The 23,311-nt window shown below is 41.3% G+C and overlaps 1 protein-coding gene across 12 annotated transcripts in view; it reads right to left on the bottom strand.

Moving 5' to 3' along the window:
* LOC113035696 (rap1 GTPase-activating protein 2) overlaps positions 1-23,311 on the bottom strand; it is a 93,733-nt gene that overhangs the window by 18,163 nt on the left and 52,259 nt on the right. For 5 of the 12 annotated variants that reach the window (XM_026191323.2, XM_080288460.1, XM_080288465.1 and 2 more), the window contains 3 exons: positions 9,312-9,396; positions 3,114-3,149; positions 651-683 (listed from right to left, as the gene is read on the bottom strand). In XM_026191323.2, the coding sequence (XP_026047108.2) occupies positions 651-683; positions 3,114-3,149; positions 9,312-9,396 (154 nt within the window). Of the gene's footprint in view, positions 1-650; positions 684-3,113; positions 3,150-3,242; positions 3,319-5,350; positions 5,471-9,311; positions 9,397-23,311 lie in introns of those variants that run through there. The other 7 variants (XM_026191325.2, XM_080288461.1, XM_080288463.1 and 4 more) reach the window with 5 other exon arrangements.

Below are 23,311 nucleotides of genomic sequence, written 5' to 3'. Positions count from 1 at the left end.
AGAGGACAGACATACATACACATATGCACACACCATCAGTAACACTTTTAACTTGTATGAACTTCACTGACTTTTGCGACGGTGAAACAGATCCAAGCACATCCACAAACACAGGTGCGAAAGGGGAGCGCAGCTCACGATACTAAATAAACGTCGGGGCGATGATGCAACGCAAAATGCAAAGTCATCAGCAAACATCAGCGAGGGAGTGTGTTTGATTCAGTGGCCCCTGAGATTTTAGAGCTGTGTGCCTTTGGCACTGCTAGCCCAGCTCCAGTGTGACCTCTAAAATACTGCTGAGGCCTGTCTGCATTGTTGGTGGTGCAGGGCTCCGGGCAGCCAGTCATTTATATTCTGTGGCAGCAGGAGCCAGCAACTCTGGCAGGCCGGAGAGGATCAATTGACAGCTGGAGTTCATTCAACTTATAATCAATCTGATCAGGGGGTTATGGATTTTTGCACTTTGAAAGCCCTGAGAAAAGTCTGAAAAACATTCACGGGGTGTTCAGAATTCCTTCGCGGCGAGGAGTCCGACCACAGAGCAAAGCAGTGCAGCAATGAAGCACAGCATGCAGAATAAATGGTGACACACACAGACACACTAATGAGACCCACAGAGAAGATATCAACAAGTGTGTATCGAGTCACACCTTCCATTTTTTGGTCTCTTCAGCTTTAGGGACCTTATTAAAGTCCAATCGCAGCATAAGAGTGGAAAAGCACAAGAGGTCAAAAAAGAATTTAAAAAAAATACAAGTTCAGTTTATTTGTGCAATGTTCCAAAAGGGTGCAGAAACATTCTTGTTTTCAGACTTCAGACTGTCTCATCTGCTGACAGGTGAAAACAGAGTGAGTCATACGTGCTAATATACTCTCTTGCAAACACAAACACACACACATGCACGAGCGCACACAGGTAATGCAGTCACTTAGTCATCCCCTCTCTGAATCCAGCTTCCACACACTAAGTGTTCCTTTCTTCACTTGTTATTATCATTTGTTGGAACACAGAAACGCTGAGGCGCAGGCCGAAGCCTTTTTTTTCATAGTATGCAGCGCAGTGCAAATATATGCAGCTACGAAAAGCCAATCTAGTACACACAGTAAATTGGCCAATTATGCTACAGGCCCAGTGGAACAGCTCATCTACATGACTGAGAATAAGAGTGAGGAAATAAATGCATGTGTGCAGATTCACAGCTCTTAGCATACACACCACCACCACGCCACCGCCATCGCTTATACTGCCACCAATCATACCAAGAGTCAGGCAGAATTCATTTGAAGAGTGCAAATGCAACCCCGACACACACACACATACAAGTGTTTGCACACACTTCTAAGTCTAATCTGTAGTGGTTTATGTCTGTCTGAGTGCATACTGATGGAGCAGCTGTTGCAGTCAGCAGGGAGTCAGTGTCAACAGTACGACACTGATCAGAAAGAGTCTTCAGAGGCTTCGATTTTTGGTCATACAGAAAAGCCAAAGGCAGAGGAAGCAGAGAGAGGGGTGAAAATTGGTGAAGCTGACAAAAGAACAGGAAAGGAGGGAGTGGACCGGAGATGGGGAGCAAAAAAAAAGAAAAAAGTGACCTTCATCATCAGGAACACACTTTGAAAGCCTGATTCCAAACGTTCAGAGCCCAGACGAGAAGGTCAATGCAAGCTGAGCTTCAGCAAAGACCGACGAGCTGCCAGTTTCACTCTGCATACGTGTGTGACTCTTTGATCATCAGGCTGCTTAGGGGGTCGTCATCCTCTAGTTACACTTTCTAAATAACTCCAGTGATGTCCTCAATCAGGTTCTCCCTCACGCTGACTTACCATCTCACACCTTGTCTCCTCTTAGCTATTTCTGTTTACTTCTATTCTAAACACAGATGCTATTTTACATTGTTTTTGACTCAGTCTCTTACACGATGCTGTGTTTCTCTAACTGTAAATAGACCACACGGCAGTCTTACTTGCTGTTACTGATACTGTAAAGAATATTTTCAACAGTGGATCAATTCGTATGTGGTACAGTGAATAATACTCACTGCAATAATCAGAAAAGGCTGCGCACATGAGACTGACCTAAAATGAACTACAGAGGCCGGCAAGTCAGTCAATGCTCATTGAGTTTTTGAGCGCCAGTAGAGTCCCACAGTGTGGGGGAATATCATATTTCAGGCTTTGGATGCAAAGAATTGTTTGTTTTGGTCTTTTTAAAGGATTCGTTGACAATAGAAGGAAAAAAATAAACACAAATCATCAGCAGTCTCAAAGAAAGTTTAAAAGAAACAAATGGAAATGTTATAATTTTGTTGGCGGGAGCTTTTCTGGTATTTAATATGGTGCATTCAGGGGTCACTGGATAAAACTGGCATTCCTTAACTTTCAGCTGCAGGTCAGTTCACACCTCTTGGATCCTGAGCGAAGAAAGTCTAATGACTTAAAAGTATGGGGCTTTCTATTTTTAACCTATTAACGGTTCCCAGTATGACCACCTAATAATTCACGTCTTGGACATCTAATAATAAACCCGCATGAGCAATTATCTCTGTCTGAATCTTCCTATGGTCATATGCTCCCTTTTTGGTATGTTTTCTTTCCTACCTTACTTCTCTTCCTCCTCACCCTTTTTAACCCCCCTCGCCCAACCCCATCTGTCGTCAGACAACTCAAAGCCTGCACCCTTAGGGCCCTGTGGAGGGCACAAAGTGGTCGAACACACAGAGAGAGACAGCCTTTGTTCAGAACAAAAATAAAATCAATGTATTCCACACAGAGAAGGAGAAAATAGTCATGCCAGTCCAGATCTTTGTGTGGCTGTTCACTGCCGCCTGCATGCCTATTATCCAATCTAAGACACACGCAGCGCCGACTTTCAGTGATTAAATCATCAGCGTGAGCCCTATTCAAGTATATGTTAAAGCTGATTTTGGTCAAAGAAAAACAAGGTGATAGGAGGAACCTTTTTATGGCAAAAAAACCCTCTCTACTATAGCTCAGTAGTGCTGGCTGAAGATAGGGAAAGAATGGAGGAAATAGAGATACTGAAATAAGGAAATGATAGAGGGACAGCAGCAGAGAAGGAAATGGCATTCAGAGGAATGAAAATTTCGTCATACCTGCATCTTTTCCAGCATGTCGAAGAACTCTGCAGACTGGAACAGAGACAGAAATAGATTACAAAGTATCTAAAACAAGCTGAAAGAGAGTTAAACTCTGACTGTCAGAGGGCGACAAGCTACTGACACCATTTAGCCGGCAGCAGTTCAATCATCGCCCTTTGGCTGGCTTCAATTTACACCTCACACAAGTGTTTTGACACTCAATGCTCAACCTAAACGTCTGCATTTAAAGCCCTCACACTGATAACATTCATCTGCAAGAGTAGATTGTGCCGCTCCCTCCCCTCCACGGGATCAGCTCTGCAGCGTCACAGAGGGCTGGGTCAGTCTTTCACACCCACACGCGCTCACACACTGATAAAAAACCACTTCCTCAAAGAGCAACACATACTACATAACACACAAACCAGCTTCCTTAAGTGCATTCACACACACACACACACACACACACACACACACACACACACACACACACACACACACACACACACACACACACACACACACACACCGCCCTGTTCCCACGGGGTCTCCGCCTTGCCACATTAACAAGCTGCAAGGGTGATAATGGCCTTATGCTCAGATTTTGACACATATATAGCGTGCAAAGCAATGCATGGACAGTTTTAGGTAACAAGTGTGTGTGAGCGCATCAGCGCTTTGACTCACATCACAGGAGATACTGATCTCTGACCCCAAATTAACCTTGCCATTAAAAAAAACTGGTTTAAACACAGACAGAAGTTGAGCGCCTCTCATCATCAACTCTATAACTGCAGTGTTGTGCTTCCTTTTTAAACTGCTTCTGCAAAAACAAACAAAGTCGTGTAATGCCTACTTTAATTATATTTGACAGCTAGAGTCATGCTGGCACATGTGAAGGAGTTTTTGCTACATTGAGCAGTGCCCAGGGCAGCTAAAAAGACACGCTGTAGCAGATCACCTTTGCAGCGTCCCAATGGGCTCTTGGGAGTGCAGACAGCATGTTGAGCCTCCAATGGTGTCCAGACAAGTCCAAAGACAAGGAAGCCATATCTGCCTTTCTGTTCCACTGTCAGTCTAAAACATATCTCTACATGCCTACTTCCCTTTTCTCACCGTTGCTCTCTAATCTCAGTGTGTCATTCTCCTAATCTGTCCCCTATACTCTCTTATTACTCAGTCATTTCCTCTTTTCTTTTATTAGCCTTTTTCTCTCTTAGTTTTTCTTGCCTTTTCTCTCCTGCTCGCACTCGTTCACTCTTTCTGTGTTAGCCCGGTGACATCTGGATATCTTATTTCCCATGGCAACCTGTGGAGGCTGCCACGATCAGCCTGTCAGTCTGCCTGACTGACTCAATGACTGGCAGACTCACTGGTAGCTAGAATTCACACATACTCACGCTAATCATGAACACAACCACCCAGACACTGACAGAAATGATGACAAAGCACAAAAAAAGTAAACAGGAACTGAACTTGCTCACATTCTTCTTCTGCTTTCTCTCATAAATATATTTTTATTCTTTTCCAAATATCAGAACATTACATCTGCAGCATTTGCATGGCATTTCTATTTGAATAGTCATTAATTAGATGCACAGCCTTTTTGGGTGAAGGGATGGACCGAAACTAAAAGCCCTGACCTCTCAGCTATCAGGTGTACATGAAATCCAACCGTTGAGAGTTGAGAACGCGTTGTTAACCCCCTCCCCAAAAAAACCCCTCTCAGCATTGCTCGGCTTTGTCACACTTGTGGCCCAATGGCACGCAGCTGAACTGACACGCATGTGTAAATGTGATATTTTAGCTCTCTGGTTGCAAAATGTTGCACACGTGGGTGTAAAGCAGCTATTAAGAAGGCACAAAACTGTAGAAAGTTTAAGAGGGTGCAGAGGATGCCGCTACCTCACTCATAACACTAAGCGCCTCTGCGGTTGTTTCTCCTGCAGTGACTTGAGGACCTGAAGTTTGACTCGATGTGACATGCGCCTATTTCTGAAGTCACAATATAAACAAATATTAGCTGCAAGACGAGGTAACTGATTAACTTAGCGGCAATAACAGTAAAGTTTGAACACATGTCTGATAGCTTCAGTTAAAGTTCACTTGCTTTGATTTTGAAATGATAAGTTGGTATGAGTAGAAACTTACTAACCTACATTCATTCATCATAAACTTGCGCGCCAAGTTGAAAAAACTCCCCATTACACATCAAACTGCTGGGACTTGCATGGTAACCAGTGCAGACTTACCTTGAGAAGGGCAACCAAAACATTTGAGTCTTTAAGTGTCCCTGCCTTCCTCTTATTCTTACCCTTCCTTCTACATTTTAGAAGAGCTCTTCCCTCTCCCACACATTTATAATGTCTGTTTTGCCTTCAAACATGGCCACTAAAGCTTAAACAGGAAAATCAAGTAAGGCAGCAAACTGAATTGTTTGTCAAAGCAAAACAGGTCATGCCCTTGTTTATGTGTCTGACACACACACACACACACACACACACACACACACACACACACACACACACACACACACACACACACACACACACACACGCTTAGCCTTACCCTAAACCTAACAATAACACAATTGTAAATCTGACACTAAAACCTTATTTTGAGCCTCAAAAATGCCTTAAAACTTGTATGGACAGGCATTTTGTCCTTATAAGACTGTTGGTCCTCACAAGTATAGTGACATGCCAATTTTCTGTCCTCTCAAAGATGCCTAAACAAGTACATACACACACACACACTGTAAGTCATCCAAGGTATTGCCAAGTTTGGTGTTGCTCTCTTTGAAGACTGTTGACTATCAGCATCCATACACATTATTAATGTCAAAAAGGAAGTGCCTGAATAAAGTATTGTACAAATACAAACATTAGATCACCTGTAAGGAAGAAATTCCAGGCACAAACTATACAGTCTCTGTTTTAGCATACACTCCCTAAGCCAGTCTACTGCTGTACAATGGTGTGGATAAATTAGAGTTAAACCACCAAATACATAACTACTTAGTATGCTAACTTATAAATTGATCATGGGCCACTTTGTTAGGTATACCTGTTCAACTTCTTGTTCAGAGCATTCTCATTCCCGACGCGTAACATGCCGACGATTTGTCACATCCCGAGGCGTCCCAGGGGCGAAAGGTAACCTGCCGTGTCCCTATGATATGCGCCTGATTGTGGATGGAATCCAATAGAATGACGCTCCCGGCGGTAACACACGCTCCAGCAGTGTATTCCAGTCCTAACCCTAACCCTAACCTTTACCACAACCTTAATCGTGTTAGATAGTGTTTTGCAAAGCAATTCATGAGGAGAAACTAAATAAATGTACATGTGTAGATTCAGTCCAAATGGTTCTCATGATTCCTCCTGTTTCCGAATGCGTAACATAGGAATGTGTTGGGTGGCCGAAAGCGTAACTTCCCGGCTATTTGTCACATAGGGTAATATGTTACGCTTTGGGAGTGAGAACGTTTTGTCTTGTTATAGCAAATATCTAATCGGCCAACGAGATGGCAGCAACCACATGCACTTAGGCATGTATTTGTGGTCAAAATGGCCTGCTTAAGTTCAAACTGAGCATCAGACGGAGAAAGAAAGGTAATGGTTGTTGGTGCCAGACAGGCTGATCTGGGTATTTCAGAAAATGCTGATCTGCTGGGATTTTCCCACACAACCATCTCTGGGGTTTACAGAGAATGGTATGAAAAAAGAGAAAATGCCAAGTGAGCGGTGGTTCTCTGGATGAAAATGCCTCGTTAACGTCAGAGTTCAGAGCAGAATGGGTCCGACTGCTTTCAGCTGATAGGAAAGCAAGAAAAACTCAGATAACCACTTGTTCCTTGGCATACTCTGGTCTCCTTAGCTCCAGCATGGTTTGAACACAACAGCCTGTCTGAGCATTGTTGCTGACCACAGTGTGCCCATGTTTTGATGGCTGCTCCAAGCAGGATAAGAGAACATGTCACAAAACTAAAACAAGGAGTTCACTGTTCTCAAACGACCTAGACAGTCACCGAATCTCAATCCACCAGAGCAGCTTTGGGATGTGGTTTAATGGGAGATTCACTTCACGGATGTGCAGCACACCGTTGAATCTGTGCCTCCACGGTTTAAGGGAGTTCAGAAGTCAAAAAGAATGGCAAGGTTTACCTAATGAAGTGGCTGGTGTGCATGTATGTCAGAATAATATTATATTTACAGATGATCAAGAAGGGGTTATTTGTTTATAACATTCAGCATTTTGGATCTGAATTTCAAAATACTCACATCACACACGTTATATAAGCTTGTGAGTGGCTTTTGACTGTAAAGCAGCAGAAATGGAAATACTCAACAAACCAGAAGTACCTCCGATTTGCACTTAAACGCATCACTTGAGCAAACACAGTTTTCCCGCCGCTGCTGCCTTAACACGTTTGCTCGTGAGCTGTCCTCTGACGCCTATAACCTTAAACGCTTTTCCTAACCACGTAAAGAGCTTCTTACGAGAGCACCTATCTAACAATTAAAAAACAAAAATGGATAAAAGCAGGATTAGCGCCGACACGGTGCTGACAAAACGGATTTTATCAACATGTGCTTTGCGATCTGAGAAAGGAGACAAATGTTTCTACACAAAAGGCACGGATTTGCCGTAAACTGCAATTATAAAAAATTATATGTTTCATACGTTCACTGCCAGTGTGACTGATGATGAGTATCTCGCCATTAGGCCATTCTAGCTCACAGCAAAATTGGAGGCTGCTGTTTGATAATTACAAGAAATCAGCCACACATCAAGAAGGTAATTGATGCCTTCTGTCTTGAGTTATATTTCTTCCATAATTTCTCTCACATATGATTCCTCTGAGAGCATAATTCAGTTCAATCATTCCTCTCTCACCGTGGACAAACTCCCATTCAGAGGACTCAGTAATGATGGCTTGCTTTGAGGTTGCTATCCTGACCAGGAGCCATCAGCTACTTCCTCACCATGCTAATCTCCCTCCATACAGAATGTATTCTTTCTTTTTGTCATGCTGAAGGAAAAAGAAAGAAAGATCTTCAGCTTTAGTGTGAGAGTAGTGCAGAGAGAGTGTCTGACAACATCATACCTCACACCACATGAGTCAGTGTAACAGCACCTGAGGAAGATGATCATCTACAAGATCTGTAGTTTAGCTACGTTCTCATATTTTTGTTTTTCACTTTGGTTCCCACTGTGGTCCCAATGGGGTCCCACTGTAGTAGACCATGATTCAATTTACATCACAATTCATTTTTAACAACAAAACGTTTTATCTGCAAAAGGAAGCTCAAAACAATGACAAGCATGGAAGAAAAGTGAGATCAGGTCCTCGAAAACCGCTTCGTGCTGTCATATACGGAAATTTCCAAGTGCCAGTCAAAGTAACAGGAGCCAAGGTAAAGTGCACACTCAAATGAATAGACATTTCCTTTTACTGGATGTCTTGTAGAACGCATCCTTCACTTTCCTGTAAAATTTCGAGACAAAATATAAAGCCAAGATTTAGCGGCACAGATGAGCATTCATTGTATCTCAGGCTCTTATTCCGCTTGCCTCCAGACGTAATCCCTTTTTTTAATGGCAAGCAGACATTGGAAAAAGAAGGATTACAGTACTCCACGCCTGGAGGAACCGTCACAGCAAAATGGGCATGCGACTGAGTTCACACAATGACATCAGCATGTTTGTGTTCTCTGAGAGCAATAATAGATATAATATATAATAATAGATATAAATAATGAACCTGATTTGAATCTTTAAAAAATTATAGGTTTTAATTTGTGGCATAGATAGCAGATGTTGTAAAAGCATAATAGCCTGTATTCGCCTGACATTTAGCCAGGACAACGGTAGGAAAACTGCTATTTTCATCTGCAATAATTTGCAAGAGAGAGCCAGAATCAGCTGAGCCATGAGCTGATGGGGACTGGCACTGAGATCAGCTGATTTGCCGGGATTGTAGCTTCGCTTGGCTTTGGCCTGCCCGAACTAACACCGTGCTTTATTTACGTCCACAAATATGTTCTCTTGAACTTTTGTGACAGTGGTGTTTGTCACTGTCTCTGAATTGCATGCTTGTTAAAGGGATTTCACACTGAGGACAATCGCAGTCAGCTGATTTAACACATGTAGACAAATATCATATCCCACCATTAGCAAACATGCGTAGGTGTGTCTAGCTGCTCATACCTTCATGCTGGGCGGTGCAGTGCGGGGTGGTGATGGGGGACATTCTCCCAAAGGGACGTTGGAGATGTTCAGCAGCTCCTGTTTCCTGGAGAGAAGAAGAAAAAACGAAGAATAAATACTAAATCTTTTTTGTTTTTCTGGAACACATTTAAAGGTGTTTCTGCTGTTTAAACACCGTCCACCATGATATAATAGTAGTAATAAACAATTTTCAAGCTAAACTGTTTGAAATAAGCAATATTTCAAAGTTCTCTGTCACACAGAACCTGAAAAAAAAAGTCATCTGGGGCTGGAAGACTACGTGATGATTCATGTGTTTCTGTGTATCACACGAGCACACATTAATGATCCCAGACGTTCAAGACTGAGCTGTCACTGATGGACAGCTGGAGGATTAGCAGCAGCTTCAGTCGTGATGGTTTGAGATGAACATCTCTCATGTTGAATTTAAGATCAAGATCAAGTTGGTGGTGTAGCGGTGAGCATAGCCGCTTTCCACACAGTTCGATTTCTACCTCTATTTCCTCTGGAGAGAGATTAGAGTCCAAAAAAGACAATGGAACACAATAAATGCATATGTCTAGCTTTTTTTTTTAACGTGAAATGACTATGCCCCCTCCCTTTTGTTCGTTAGATGGAGCTATCGTAGCTCCTCCATCCTTTCATGCAGCAGTGTCAAGTGGTCATGTAATGGAGAAATAGTCCTACTCCTTTCTTTTCTGTAGTTAAACCAGCAGTGCACCTTGATGTTGGCAGATGACACACATTTTTTTATGAGGCTCACATTACAAAAAAAAAAGAAAAGATGCAAAATCACAGCCACATCTCCATTAGCCATATTTTGGGACACACCCAGACATAGCCCTACTTGTTCTTCAGGACACATGAAAAGCCCAATTCTTTCCACAGGCACGGTGATCACACAACGCAGCGCTGTGTTCACCCTGCGTATGTAGTATGTTAGCTTACAGTCGGCAGATGATGTGTGAATGTCAGTCGTAAGGAAATACAGACTGGAGGAGTTTATAAGGACTTAAAAAAAAAAAACCACCCATCATTTTCTTAGACATTGTTCATTGTTCTCTCTCTTTGTTCTCTTTACCCTAGAGCAGGGAAGGACACTGTTGCCTTTTTCCCCCACTGACCTGTGAAAAGGAAAAGCTTGTCCAGACTAAGGTCTCTGTGTAAACCCCTGCTGTGTGTCTCTACAGCACAGTGGCACCTATCTTTCTGTCCCTTACATTTACACCTGTGCGCAGGGATGGAGGGAATTTGTGTCCGCAAGAAAAGCAGGGAAAGATGTGAAGCTGTTGTCCTTGCAGCCTGGGCTGTGTCTTTGAGGCAATAAAACTGTGATTGCATCACATCAGATAGCTACCGCCCAGGAAGGGAGAGGACACATTGGGACAGCAGAAAGAAGGAAGCAAAGAAATAAATTAGGAAGGTCATAGAGAATATCTGTGCGTGGGACAACGTGTGAATAGAAAGTTTGGATGAAAAAGTGGCGTGTCATACTCTAGGAAGGCGCTATTAAAATCAGCCTCTATGAAAACAGAATAACACACAGTTGTTCAGCAGACTCCTTAGAGGAGAGCTCCACCCTATAAGCTAGACCTAATACCAGCAATAGAGGTGTGAAGGTCAGAGTTTGTGAATGAAAGTCTGGATAATACATTAAAATTACATCTCACCACATAATAGCTTGCTTGTTATTTTTAGGAACGTTGGCTTCCTGACAAATCATCAAAGTGAGGGTCAGCCTGCGACCACAAAGTGCCCATCAAGGAGGTATCATTTAGTAATTTCCTCCAGTGGTAGATATGTATCGTGTTGTTATGACAACACCTCCTATCTGCACTCACTGCGAACGGGTGAACCTTGTCTTTGATCTCCCTTTCTGTTTAAGTTCATTAGAGCCAATTAAAGTTAATTAAATTAAGGTGGATTATGTATGTTAACACTAGTGGCTCAGAGAAGGAAATATGAGAAGGAATCGTGTGTGCATGGAGGCAGGGGGAGAGGAGGCGGCACTGGACGCGTCAGTGATGACTTTATATTGTAAAGAGGTGAGTGAAGAAGACACACTCAGTGCATCATGGGAAGTGCCAGGAGCCTATGCCTAGTGTAACTAAAGGAGGATTCATGGTCACTCGATCCAGCCCTAACAATATGCTCTATCAAAAAGGAAAGGTTTAGGCCTAATCTTAAAAGTAGAGAGGTTGTCTGTCTCCTTCAACTGGGAGCTGGTTCTTGATCAGTGCACTGCCCTCTAGTGGTCATTTTTTGCGGCTCCTATAAAACTATATTTAGATATGTTAAAGAGTTTCGGAGATATGAGTTCACTTCTTGCCTGAGAAAGTGAATGCGTTAATAAAATGATAAGGCTAGGTATGAGAATTCCCCTTCCTAGCCTAATATGCCAGATGATACGTACAATTTAAAACTGATATTTGGAGTCTTTGAACTTGACTTGATTCAACAAATATAAAAGTTTAACATTTGGTCCAAGAGACAGATATAAAGCCTGGTGAAAAGAACTGAGGTCCTCATAGTCCCCAGTCAATGTGGCTTTTTATACAGTTCTGTGGGCTGCCACAGACTCCAGTGGCACTGGAAGAAATTACAAAATGATAAAAATGGAGATATATAAGAAAAGGAAGCATTATGCATTGGCACCAGTTATCAGCTGTCAAGTCTGCTCCGGAGCCTCTGACTTTGTCATGAGGAAGACAGTAAAACTGAAACTTTTATTTAACATGTAATCTTGTAATCTTTATCAAGCAATGGATGGAAATCTGAAAGAAGAATCTTTGAGATTTCTAGTTATTCCTTCAGAAACTAGGGCACTTTTTAAAGGCCCTGGTAGGTTTTGGAAATATTGCTGTGTATTCAACTTTGTGACTCAGATGCAAAGATAAACACAAGATGAGAATTCTGGGAATAGGCACTTTTTTAATTAACAAGAACTGTGGTCAAAGAAAAACTAAATACCTGAATAATTGTCTGGTAAGAAAAAGAAAGAGTAAAAACTACAGTGTGGTTAAAAAAACAAAATGCGGGCCTGTTAGGTAGCTCACAAGGCTTTGCAAGCAGTATTGCTTAGAATGTGAATTTTCTTTGCATAGGTTTGCATGTGCGGCTGTGCTTCTTCCTCGCACCGTCTAAAATATACATGTTGGATTAACTGGCGGTTCTAAATCGGCAGCGTGACAGTGTGTGGTCTCTTTGTGTTAGCCTTGTGAAAGACCGCTGACCTGCTTTGGTGTATCTCACCTTTCACCCTGTATCAGCTAAGACAGGTTCCTGCCTATCACTTGGATAAACGTTTAAGGAAAGGGAAACAACATTATCAAGTAAGCACACAGGCTGTTATAGGTGAGATCACAGGGTCAAATTGCAATCATTCCTCTGGCTCTGAGCTAGCATGGATAATGTGCAGCATTCATTTCTGAGTGAGCAAATGGGCAGTGACTGCCACACTGTTAGATTCTTTTAATACTGCTGGGGAGGAACAGCTGTGTGGGTCTGTGAGGTCTGGGTACTCTTCCAAGAACTGGATAGTCACATGTGAAATAGCCATTCATCTATCCACAACAATAAAGTGGTTGTTTAAACTGCAAAACAAAAAAAGGTGATTGTTGGATGAATTAGGTGCACTGTAACTTAACTCGGCCCTCTGTCACCTGGAGCTAAGATTAAGAGGTTGTAAACTCGCAAAGAAAAATAGGACATGCTGTGCTCTACATTTACATCAAAACTAGTACAAGCTGTACCATTCTTGTACAGCAGTGCGTGCCTATAATCCTTCTTGGATTTAGCTGGTGCTAATTATGGCTAATTCAACAGTAATTACATCTACACAGTCATCATGTTTATCTAATGACGATGTCAGTGACGCGTGCATGTGTGTGTGTGTGTGTGCATGTGTGTGTGTTTGTGACAGAGGCTGAATGAAAGGCCCATAAAAGAAAAAAGGCTTTAATACATCTCCGTTATTGATTAAACCCTCGAGATTAGATTTGGAAAGCGGGTCAACGGGAGAGCTATCCAGGACACAAAAGAGTGTTTGGGGAACAAAAAAAAGGGGGGACAACATCTTTACATGACTGACTGATGCTAGTAAGGAGATAAGGAAATGAAAAGAGGAAATCAGGACGATGGAGAGAGCTGAAATGATAAAAATAAAGAACAGCGGACAGACACAGAAGGACCGGGAAGAGGGTGAAGTGCAGGTCTCTGGTATGGAGCCCTCTCCCAAGGGCTCATGAATCTGTACTGTTTCCAGTTGGTCTTAATATTTGTTAGGAAACCTGATAAGGAGCCTGATCTTCGTGCTGATTGGACAATTACATGACTGATGGTTCGTGTAATGGGGTTAATACAACTGTAATTGGACACAAAAAAGGAAGAAAGATGGTTGATTATAGAGGGGGGGGGGGGGGGGGGGGGGCAGGGTACACAAGAATCCATCAACCATGTATATTGGAGTAGGCCTGTAATAAGGAATTACACCACACAGCACAATCTGCTGCAATGTCACATATTAGACCTGGCAGCTCCAGCCCTGATCAGTACTTATGTTGGCTGATATTGACAGGTGACATACAGACAACGTGATTCCTTTTGACTCATATACTCTGTAGTTAAGTAAGGAAGTCATGAATGGATCCTAAAGAAGCCATGATGGTATTTTATGAATGGAGCCTAGAATTTAGATTTGCAAACAAGCTAAGTGTAGCCTTGAAAAAGGGTGCATGTATGGATGAAAACTGTTACGTTTTCCATTGTGTGTTTAATCTAGTTTCCCATATTAGCTGTCCCAAAAGTCTACTCCACATATAGATTTAAGAAATGGATGCACGGCTTAGTCAGCTGTTTGCCATGAAGACTTCAGGCATCCCAGATATGCACGGATATGTGTAGAGGTCAGGAGAGAAGTAATTATGAGGCAACTGCAGCCCAAGTCACCGGCTGCTTCCTGCGGGAACATCATGCCTCGCCCTCTCTGTCTTACTGCGACATGAATAGATACAAATTTGGCAGCCGGCAGGAGATTAGACCGTCCAGCCAGACAACCTGAAACACTCTCATTATCAATAAGAGGGGGAGACAGATAGCGAGAGGGGGGTGAAAGGAGGGGAGGAGGGAGCGGCATGTCTTGTATCCCAAAAAAAGAAACGCTGCTGCATTTCTAAATCAACAGATAAATTTGTTCAAAAATAATGGCTCCTTCATCTACAGAGTTGGTGCACTGGAGGGAGCAGCGGAAGTAAATAACCTTTTCATTTAGCCGTTCTGCTGATAGAGTACAAGAAAGTAAATGGATTCGGTGTTCGCGTGTGCCTCTATGTGTATGTGTGACACTCTCCAGACCCTGTTTTAAGAGCAAACACACACCTGAAGATGCACTCTGTCATTATCACCCTCACAACTTGTTTTTGTGACAGACTGGAACTCTCACCCAACGGCACTAAAATATTCAAACACACAAGCTGGAAGCTCTCTGGCTCTAAAGGAAAGACAGTTTGCTGTAAAAGTAGAGACAGTTGCCTTTGCATTTCATAGACTAAACCATAGTGACAGTTTACATACACCAGCCAATTTATTGGGTACACCTTGCTGGTATAGGGTTGGATCTGTTTGGCCTTCATAGGTGCCTTAACTCTTCATAGTGCTGGAAAGATTCTTTTGAGATCCATCCTTTATGCAAATCTCCCAGTCAACCACATCCCAAAGGTGATCTATTGAACTGAGATCTGGTGGCTCTGCGGGTTATTTTAGTAAAGAGAACTCATTGTAATGTTCAAGAAACCAGTTTGACATGATTTCAGCTTTGTGACATTGTGCATCATACTGTTGGAAGCAGCCATCAGATGATGGGTACACTGTGGTTATAAAAAGATGATCTGGTATGGTCATCAACAATACCCAGATAGGCTGTGGAATTTAAACAATGTTCAGTTAGTACTAACAGGTCCAAAGTGTGTCAGGTAAATATCCCTCACACAATCAGATCCACCACCAGCCTGAACCGGTCGTACAAAGAAGGATGGATCCATGCTTTCATGTTGTATATGCCAAATTCTGGCCCTACCATCTGAACATCCCAGCAGAAATTATGAGTCATTAGACCAAGCAATGTTTTATTATTATTCTCCAACTTTAATGTGTCTGTGCGAATTGTAGCCTTAGTTTTCTGTTCTTGGGTGACAGGAGTGGCACCGGGTGTGGCCTTCTGCAGCTGTAGGTTTGATACGTTGTACATTCAAAAAAGCTCTTCTGCGTACACTGGGTGTAACCATTATTTGAGTACAGTCAACAGTCTAGCCATTGTCCTCTGACCTCTGATATCAGCAAGGCACTTTCATTGCCCACTGGATATTTTCTCCTTTTAGATCATTTTGTGTAAACGATAGAGATGGTTTATGTGGATAGGGCATAAATTGTGATTCATCAAACCAGGTAACCCTTTTCTAATCTGCTGTTCTCCAACTTTCTTGAGCTCTTAGTGTAATTGTAGCCTCAGTTTTCTGCTCGTAGGTGACAGGAATGGCATCGCCATGGTCTTGTAAAGAGTAGCTATTTGATTTACTGTTGCCTTTGTATCAGTTTGAAGCAGACTATTTCTCTAACAAAGTTATTTGTCAGTTGCAGGTCTTTTGCCCACAACCGAGATGACAGACCTTGCCGACCGTACATACATTAATGTGCAGTTGAACAGGTTTATCTAACAAAGTGGTTGGTAACTATAATATACAACTTTTTTAAGCAAATATTTTGTTGTAGTTTTCACACATTAAAGAACAGGGTATATATGAAGTGGATGATAGAGAAAAAATGTCAACCTTGAAGTGAAATTAATCTGTAAGAGCTTTCAGCCATCTTCCATTTATACCACCTATGCTTTCAGAGATACTCTTTCAAAGCTTTTATCAAGCTATGGTCTTCATTCTCCAAGACTCTCCTTGGCTTCTGCTCATCTTTCTCCTTTTTAACTTGACTCTTTGGTTCTCTCTCCTAATTATTTCTGCATTTAACCCAAGCATCAGATTAAACACATGCCAGTGAAGGTCTTGCCCTCTCGAAGGCTGCTGACTCTCACCCTGGGAAATTATGATCGTCCTGTCAAGGAAAATTGTGTTTAATATGCCGCCATAAGTCTGCTACCCTGGAAAAAAAAAACAACCAAAACGTCTTCTGACTGACTGTAACTGTGCCATTTAATATGCTGAAGCCAGAGGTAGTGACGAGAACTCTGACTTCTAAGATAAAAGATGTGCAATAAACCAGTGTGTCAGACACACAAGCACGCTTTGTTGCTCGACACGGAATTAACCATCTTAACACCAAAAGAAAACACTACACGCCAGTAAAAAGGTTACATATTGTAGCTTTAGCCTCTGAAATGTCAGTGTTGTTCTCTGGCTCACTGCACCGTTAGACATTTATGTGTATTTACCTCCCAGCAGCAGAGTGACACTGATAAAGGCCACGGGCTGAAACGCGTTTGCTTCTTTTTCTTCGGCCGTGCTTCGTGCAGTTAATTACACTTTGTTTGGATATCCCAGCAATGCTCATAGTCACCGGTCGGTGAGGTGATGACGTATTTTGTGAGTTCATTAGCCTGTGGCCATTCGATCCAGCAAACACCTGAATATCAGCACAATTTCAGTAAGAATATGTAATGCAAACTCCCTCGCTGAATGAAATGTCATTCCACATGGGTTCAGAGAAGGTGTCCTGTCAGTGCTCTTTGTAATTGCTTTTATTTTTGCAGCACTGGTACATCCCCTGGTGTTATCTAACGATGCATCCCTAGAAAGATTCACCTGTCTGTCTTTTATTCTTTTTAATTTTTGTCATTTTAATCACACTTCTGTCACATACATGTATCAGTGCATTCATCTGAGGCACAGGAAGTGCATTAATGAGACTTCTTTCTTTTTATTATTCAGATGATCTGCATGAGGTTTGTTATCAAAACTTTTGATTTAAGGAAGCAAGAGTTTTTTTAAAATTAATATTATGATTATTTGTTCTCTTGCACAGCACTGCATTGCAGTGAAAAACACAGGTACCTGGTATCAATCGCTATCAATGTCATATCAATCGAAATGCCTCAAATCCTGCCTTATCCTATTTATTTTGTGATGTGGGGGGGCACTTCCTCTTTATCATTGCCCAATCTCACCCAGTGTCACTGACTTGAGTAAAAAAAAAACCTGAGTTAAGCATCTGTCGGATGACATTGAATATGTCTCTTCTCCGCTAACTCCACCACGTCAGAGTAGTTGATAACCACACCAGAGAAGAAAGGTCCTGGAGAAAAATGGAAAGATATGAAGACAGAGAGGCAGAGACGCAGAATGAATGAATACCAGACAGATCGCTGAAAGAGAGAAGGCCAAAGAGCGAGGTATGGAGAGCGAGAATAAATGAATCTGCAGACTAAAAATAGCTCTCTCAATCCCCTGTGCAGAGCTGGGTAAATAGGGCTGTCTTGGGTGGGTCCCTGGGTACTTGTTAGAGACAATAGCGTCTCATCCATTACACTCAAAGACAAGGTTGTCTGTCATACACACACAGTATATGTTCACACAATTTGTTCAAGCAATATGAAGCATATTGCTTTTTTCATTCACCCCAAAAAATCTCACACTAATGTATAATAATGGCAAAGTTTAGGTATACCTCCTTAGAGCTAATTAGTCTTTGTGTAGTGTCATTAGTTGAGCACAATGGTCCTAAACATTATTTTTAACAAAAATCAGCTTGTTGAATGCAACCCCTCCCAAAAAAACAGAAAGCCACTCAGCTGGTATTCACAAAGAAGAGTTAAACGCTGTTTAAAAAGGGGATTAATTTGCAGATAGCGAAGAAAAACACTGCGAGAAGGACGAATGGAAACACGAGTGAGTCAGTGAATAAAAGCGGAAATGTTAAACAGCGGGAGGAGGAGAGTTTGACAGCGAGCAGAGGGAAGGAGCTGCGGCAGAAGGAAAAACTTTGTAAGGTTGTCAAGAAAAGCAGCATGAGAGACTGTAGTTTTAAACAGTAACTGCACTTAATCTCTTAATGAGGATTTCTTTCTGTTAGCAAAAATGTTTAAAATCTCCCACTGGCTACGCTGAACACCTATAAGAAGTCTCAGATTTTCTTTTCTGCAAAGTCATAATAAAAAAAAAAGAAAACAAAGAAATCTCACTGAACATTTTAAATGCATGACATCATTCGAACAACTTTAGCTAGGAAAATAAGGTTTCTCATTATAGGAGCAAAACTGAACATTTAAACAAACTGCATGGCCATTTGTTTTCATTTACTTTTACAAAACCCTATGAGCAGAACTGCAAGGAATGAATTTTAATGGTTCCAGTAGGTCTCACTGGAAGGAGAACCTTACATTAGTTTACAATACAAAGGACCTTGAGGTGACTGTGGTTATTTGGGGCTATATAAATGAAATGGAATTAAATTGAAAAATGGAATTGAGCTAAACACCTGGAGCTAGAAACCTGGAGCAAATGAATATTTTAAAGCCTAACTAAATTTGCAGAACATATACTTTAAACCTGTGTAGCAAGAGTCTTTTGTGTATGTGCACAGAATAAAATGAAGTAATGTTTGGTTGAAAAAGACAGAAAATATAAGGTCAGATTGTTAGCCCTAATTTCCTTGTTCTTCAGTGCACTAAAAGAGCAAATGTTTCCATTAATTCTAAGGGGCTTTTACTTTTGTTTCAAGTCTATTTTCATAGAACAATAAATTCATCAAGTTGTAGAAAAAAAGACGGTTAATACTGAGAGTTAGCTTGACTAGTTAGCTACCCTCACCATCTGTTACACGTGTTAGGACCCTACTGGACCACATTTTGGCTTTAGAACTGTGCTACGTTTTCATGACACAGATTCAACAAGCTGCTGGAAACATTCCTCACAGAGTGGGATCCATACTGATATGACAGCATCAGGCAGTTATTGCAGATTTTATGGCTGCAAATACATTATGTAAATCTCAGGTTCCTACACAACCAATGGTGCTCCACTGGATTAAGATCTGGCGACAGTGTAGGGCCTACACTGTAGGCAATCACAACATGCAGGCACCTGAATGTTGTGATTGCCAAATTCTGACCTTACTGTCCAAATCTTGCAGCATAAATTTGCAATTATCAGACCAGGTAATATTTTTCAAATTTGCTTTCGTCCAACTTTGTTGAGCTCCTACAGTAACTGTAACCTCAATTTCCTGTTCTTAGCTGACAGGAGTCCCATCCACTGTGGTCTTCTGCTGCTGTAGCTCGTCTGCTTCGAGGTTCAGCATGTTATTATGCAGAGATTCAGAAAAGATGCTCTTCTGCATACCTTAGTTGTAATGAGTGGTTATCTCAATTGCTGTTTCCCCCCTATGAGTATGGAGCGGGCCATTCTCCTCTGAGTTGCTGCCCCGTGATTGGCTGATCAGGTATGGGTTTATCTAGAAAAGTAGTCAGGGAGTGTAAGGGCTAATAGTAGCTGCCATGTAGAAATTTCAGTGAGCAAAATTGGTAACTGTCTAAATGGGCTACCTGCTCTTGTGTATCCTTCTCTGAAAATGTTTTTGTTTTTTCAAAAACTACATTTTTTTGTTTTTTTAAGGGAGTAATCCTACTTTATTATTGTATACTTTATAAGTGTTGCACAAAAAGAGGAAGCTTGCCAGGTGGGGCAACAGGAAATACAGGAGTTTTGGAAACATTTAATGTGACCTTTAGGTGTAAAAAATCCTTCTGCGTCATCTGGTTTTTGAGATGTCTTGTGTAGGGGTATCTCTAATTTTCTTCTTCTGGCTTACTGGTTTGCAAACTGGGTTTTCACTGGGAAACCAGGAAGGTTTTTCATGATGTTTGTAATCTGTTACCAACTGATAGCATGATTTATTTTGCTCTATCATAAAAATCTTCAACCACCACATGGCCCTGCAGGACACAGCTAGACTTGATGAGACAATACAGGATGCTTGTTAAACAGCAACATAGCCATTTTAAAGTGTATCATGCTCTTCAAAGAGACACAGCTCTTAAGTTAGTTTTTGCTGTCCATATCAAGGACCCTCAAACAGAAGGATCCCGGCCACTCAGCAGTGTTTGATGAGATTTTCTCTTAAGGGACAACCAGTGTTGAGATACTTCAAATCAAATTAAACCTTCTGAGTCCAAAGGGAAATACAAGGGTTTAATACACCGAAACAAGTCGTACATCTGGGATAATCACAGAAAACTGCAAGACCATAACAAATTATTAAAAACAGTGGCGATGGCAACAGAAGCAACGGCAATAAAACCATTTTAAAACACAAATCTGGCACATGTGAAACCTCCTAGACTTAGAGGTCAGGAGGTAAATGTATATGAAAATGTTTAAAATGTTCGTGCTCATCCTGAAAATGACACCCCTACCCCCTCCCAGCTTCTCTTGAGAATGAATCTGAAGGAAAGACTTTCATGGTTAATTTATGGACCTACTTGTTCTAAGTGTCCTTGACTGACCCTACCTACTGCCTTTTATTATGCTAAAAAACAGTCTGGTCTTGGCTGTCCCTGTAAAGAAGTACACGTCAAACCGTTGAAGGACAAAAGAATGAAGGGTTGCTGTTTGAGAAACCTTGGTGATCTTAAAACAATTCCTTCCAACACCAAGGCCTAAGTATAGTGACTGTTTCAGCTGCTTCGCAGAAGACAGCTGAGTGGAATCAGTACTCGTGTCCTTACTTTCTGCAAGATTGGACAGAATGTAGAACTTGTTGCGCCACGACACAAAATCCTCCTCCACAGGCCGGCAATCTTATTCCACCCAGTCCTTGTGGGCTGACTAATAACCGACTCATCAGCACATTTTGTTGTGTGTCTGTCCTCATCATTCCTGTGACAGTTGTTATTATAAATAATATATGTAAGGTGAGAAAAACCTTGTGAGGATCTGTAAAGAGACTGGATTTTTGAGGGAGAGTGATTCCAGCCACTCTGATATGCTGGCTGAATCAACAGTTTAAACTAGAAGGAATCTGAGATGCAGATGAAGGTTTATGAGGAATGATAAGACTAGAGTAATGATTGACTAGGCTTTTATTGTTGAATTTCTCTCAGTTGTTTAAGACCCTGTGCAGATTAGATGGTTATCCATACCTGTTGTTTAAGGAGCTTACCAGCCTGACATTTTGACATGAGAACGATCCAACTGGGGCTGAATTGTCATTTTTAATAATTGTGTTGGAATCAATGTGCATGTATTACCCTTTTCGTAGACAAAGGAGTAGCCTGACATTTTGAGAAGTATGCGTATTTGCTTTCTTGTTTAGAATCAGATGAAAATATTAATAGTACAATATAACTTTGTGCAGAAGACTAAACAGGAAACTGCAGCTTTTTGGCATAACTTTCCAAGGGAGGTGGAAACAAACAGGAAACCACGAGCTTGGCATCAAAATCTACCAAAAACAACATTAATTCTCACATATTAAAAACTGTATATTACTAATGTACATAAAATCAAAGGCAACCCTCTAACTTCTCTGGATTTTAAGGGAAAGGATCAGTTGACAAAGAGCGAGCGAGTGAATTCGACAAAGTCGAAAGCTGACGGCAGCTCGCGGCCCTTGCTGTCGAGGTAGGGCTTCATGTGTGACAGACAGTAGTCTGCCTGCTCTTTAGTCAGGTTCTGGTAGAGCTCCTCTTTAGTGACGTAGGGTTTGTTTTCAGCGCTGAGGGCTCGGAAGGCGCTCTCGATCACCTCACTAGACTTGACGTTCTCAGCGAATTCACAGCAAATTCAAAAGTGTTAAATGTTTTGGTGTTAGCAGACTTCACGCAAAAGTAGAGTTAATTTTACTCAAAGTAGAGTCAGACTATTTTAATGTAACTCTGAAAATAATATTAGTTAAAATCAAGTGTTAAAAATTAGTGTTTCGATATCAACTCTGGAGGTGTTACAATGGAAATGTTAACTCTTGACCCCCTAAAGGGGTTATGACACTTATAGTGTAAATTCACAGGCTCCGCCCCCAGCATCACAGGTTCCAACCAAAGCTGAAGCAAAGCCATTTCAGAGCATGTTGCTCTCCAGAGTTGTTTGCCACACTTGGTAAGTCATTTTTTTCTGAGATTGTTTTAGTCATTATTATTAGCTTTTTACTTCTGTGGCTCCTTTGAGTTGAGACAAAAGTGTGTAAGGCATTAGCCACGTTGCTCGGAGATAGCATCTGTTTTAGCTCGCTGGAATTTATTGTTTGCGGGCAAATACTATAGCCTTAAAAAAAAGCTTGCATATGAATATTCAGTCCAATTTTTTGCTAACTCAAATACACCTAAAACAATTTTTAGTCTGTGAACTGTTGGCATAAAATTATGGCGCTACATGAAGCCTGAAAACTATCTAGCAAACGGCAGTAGCAGATGTGCTGACTGGGTTCTAGGCTAACATTTAGATCCCTTCAGAGTTTTGAGCATATGATTTAGGTAAAAATTAAAAAGACAGGTTTTAAATTTATTTCGGCATTAACTGTTGTCTGTGTTCTTCAGTTGTTTAAGAGAGCACCATTTTAACAAACGTGTTCTGGGTAGAATATTGTGTTTAAATATGGGCAATGGATTCGTATCTAGGATTGTATTTTGGGAAAATACTTTACACAAGTTAGGCTCAAAATTATTCTTTTTTTTACAGTGTTGCAATTGTTTACCAGACTATTTGTGCAATTAATTACTGCATAACTCATTTAATTTTTGAATTTCCACCTGCTTGCAGAGGTGGAATATGGGGGAGTGCAGGAGTATGTTAAAGTTAAACAAAGTGATGAATGGAGGACGTGCATATTGTATTGCCGTTATTTGCTTTGACCAGCTTACCTACGTCAGACCCTTTGATAAACAATATTCTAATGAAAGCGAGAGCATGTACATTGTTCCATATTGTTACATGTTTTAGAAAATGTTTTGAAATTGTGGTGCACAGTTCAAAAATAAATGT

Source organism: Astatotilapia calliptera, chromosome 14, assembly GCF_964374335.1.
Source record: "Astatotilapia calliptera chromosome 14, fAstCal68.1, whole genome shotgun sequence".
NCBI lineage: Eukaryota > Metazoa > Chordata > Actinopteri > Cichliformes > Cichlidae > Astatotilapia > Astatotilapia calliptera.
Note: the sequence above shows the minus strand (reverse complement) of the source record. Positions and strands in the feature narration are given on the sequence as shown.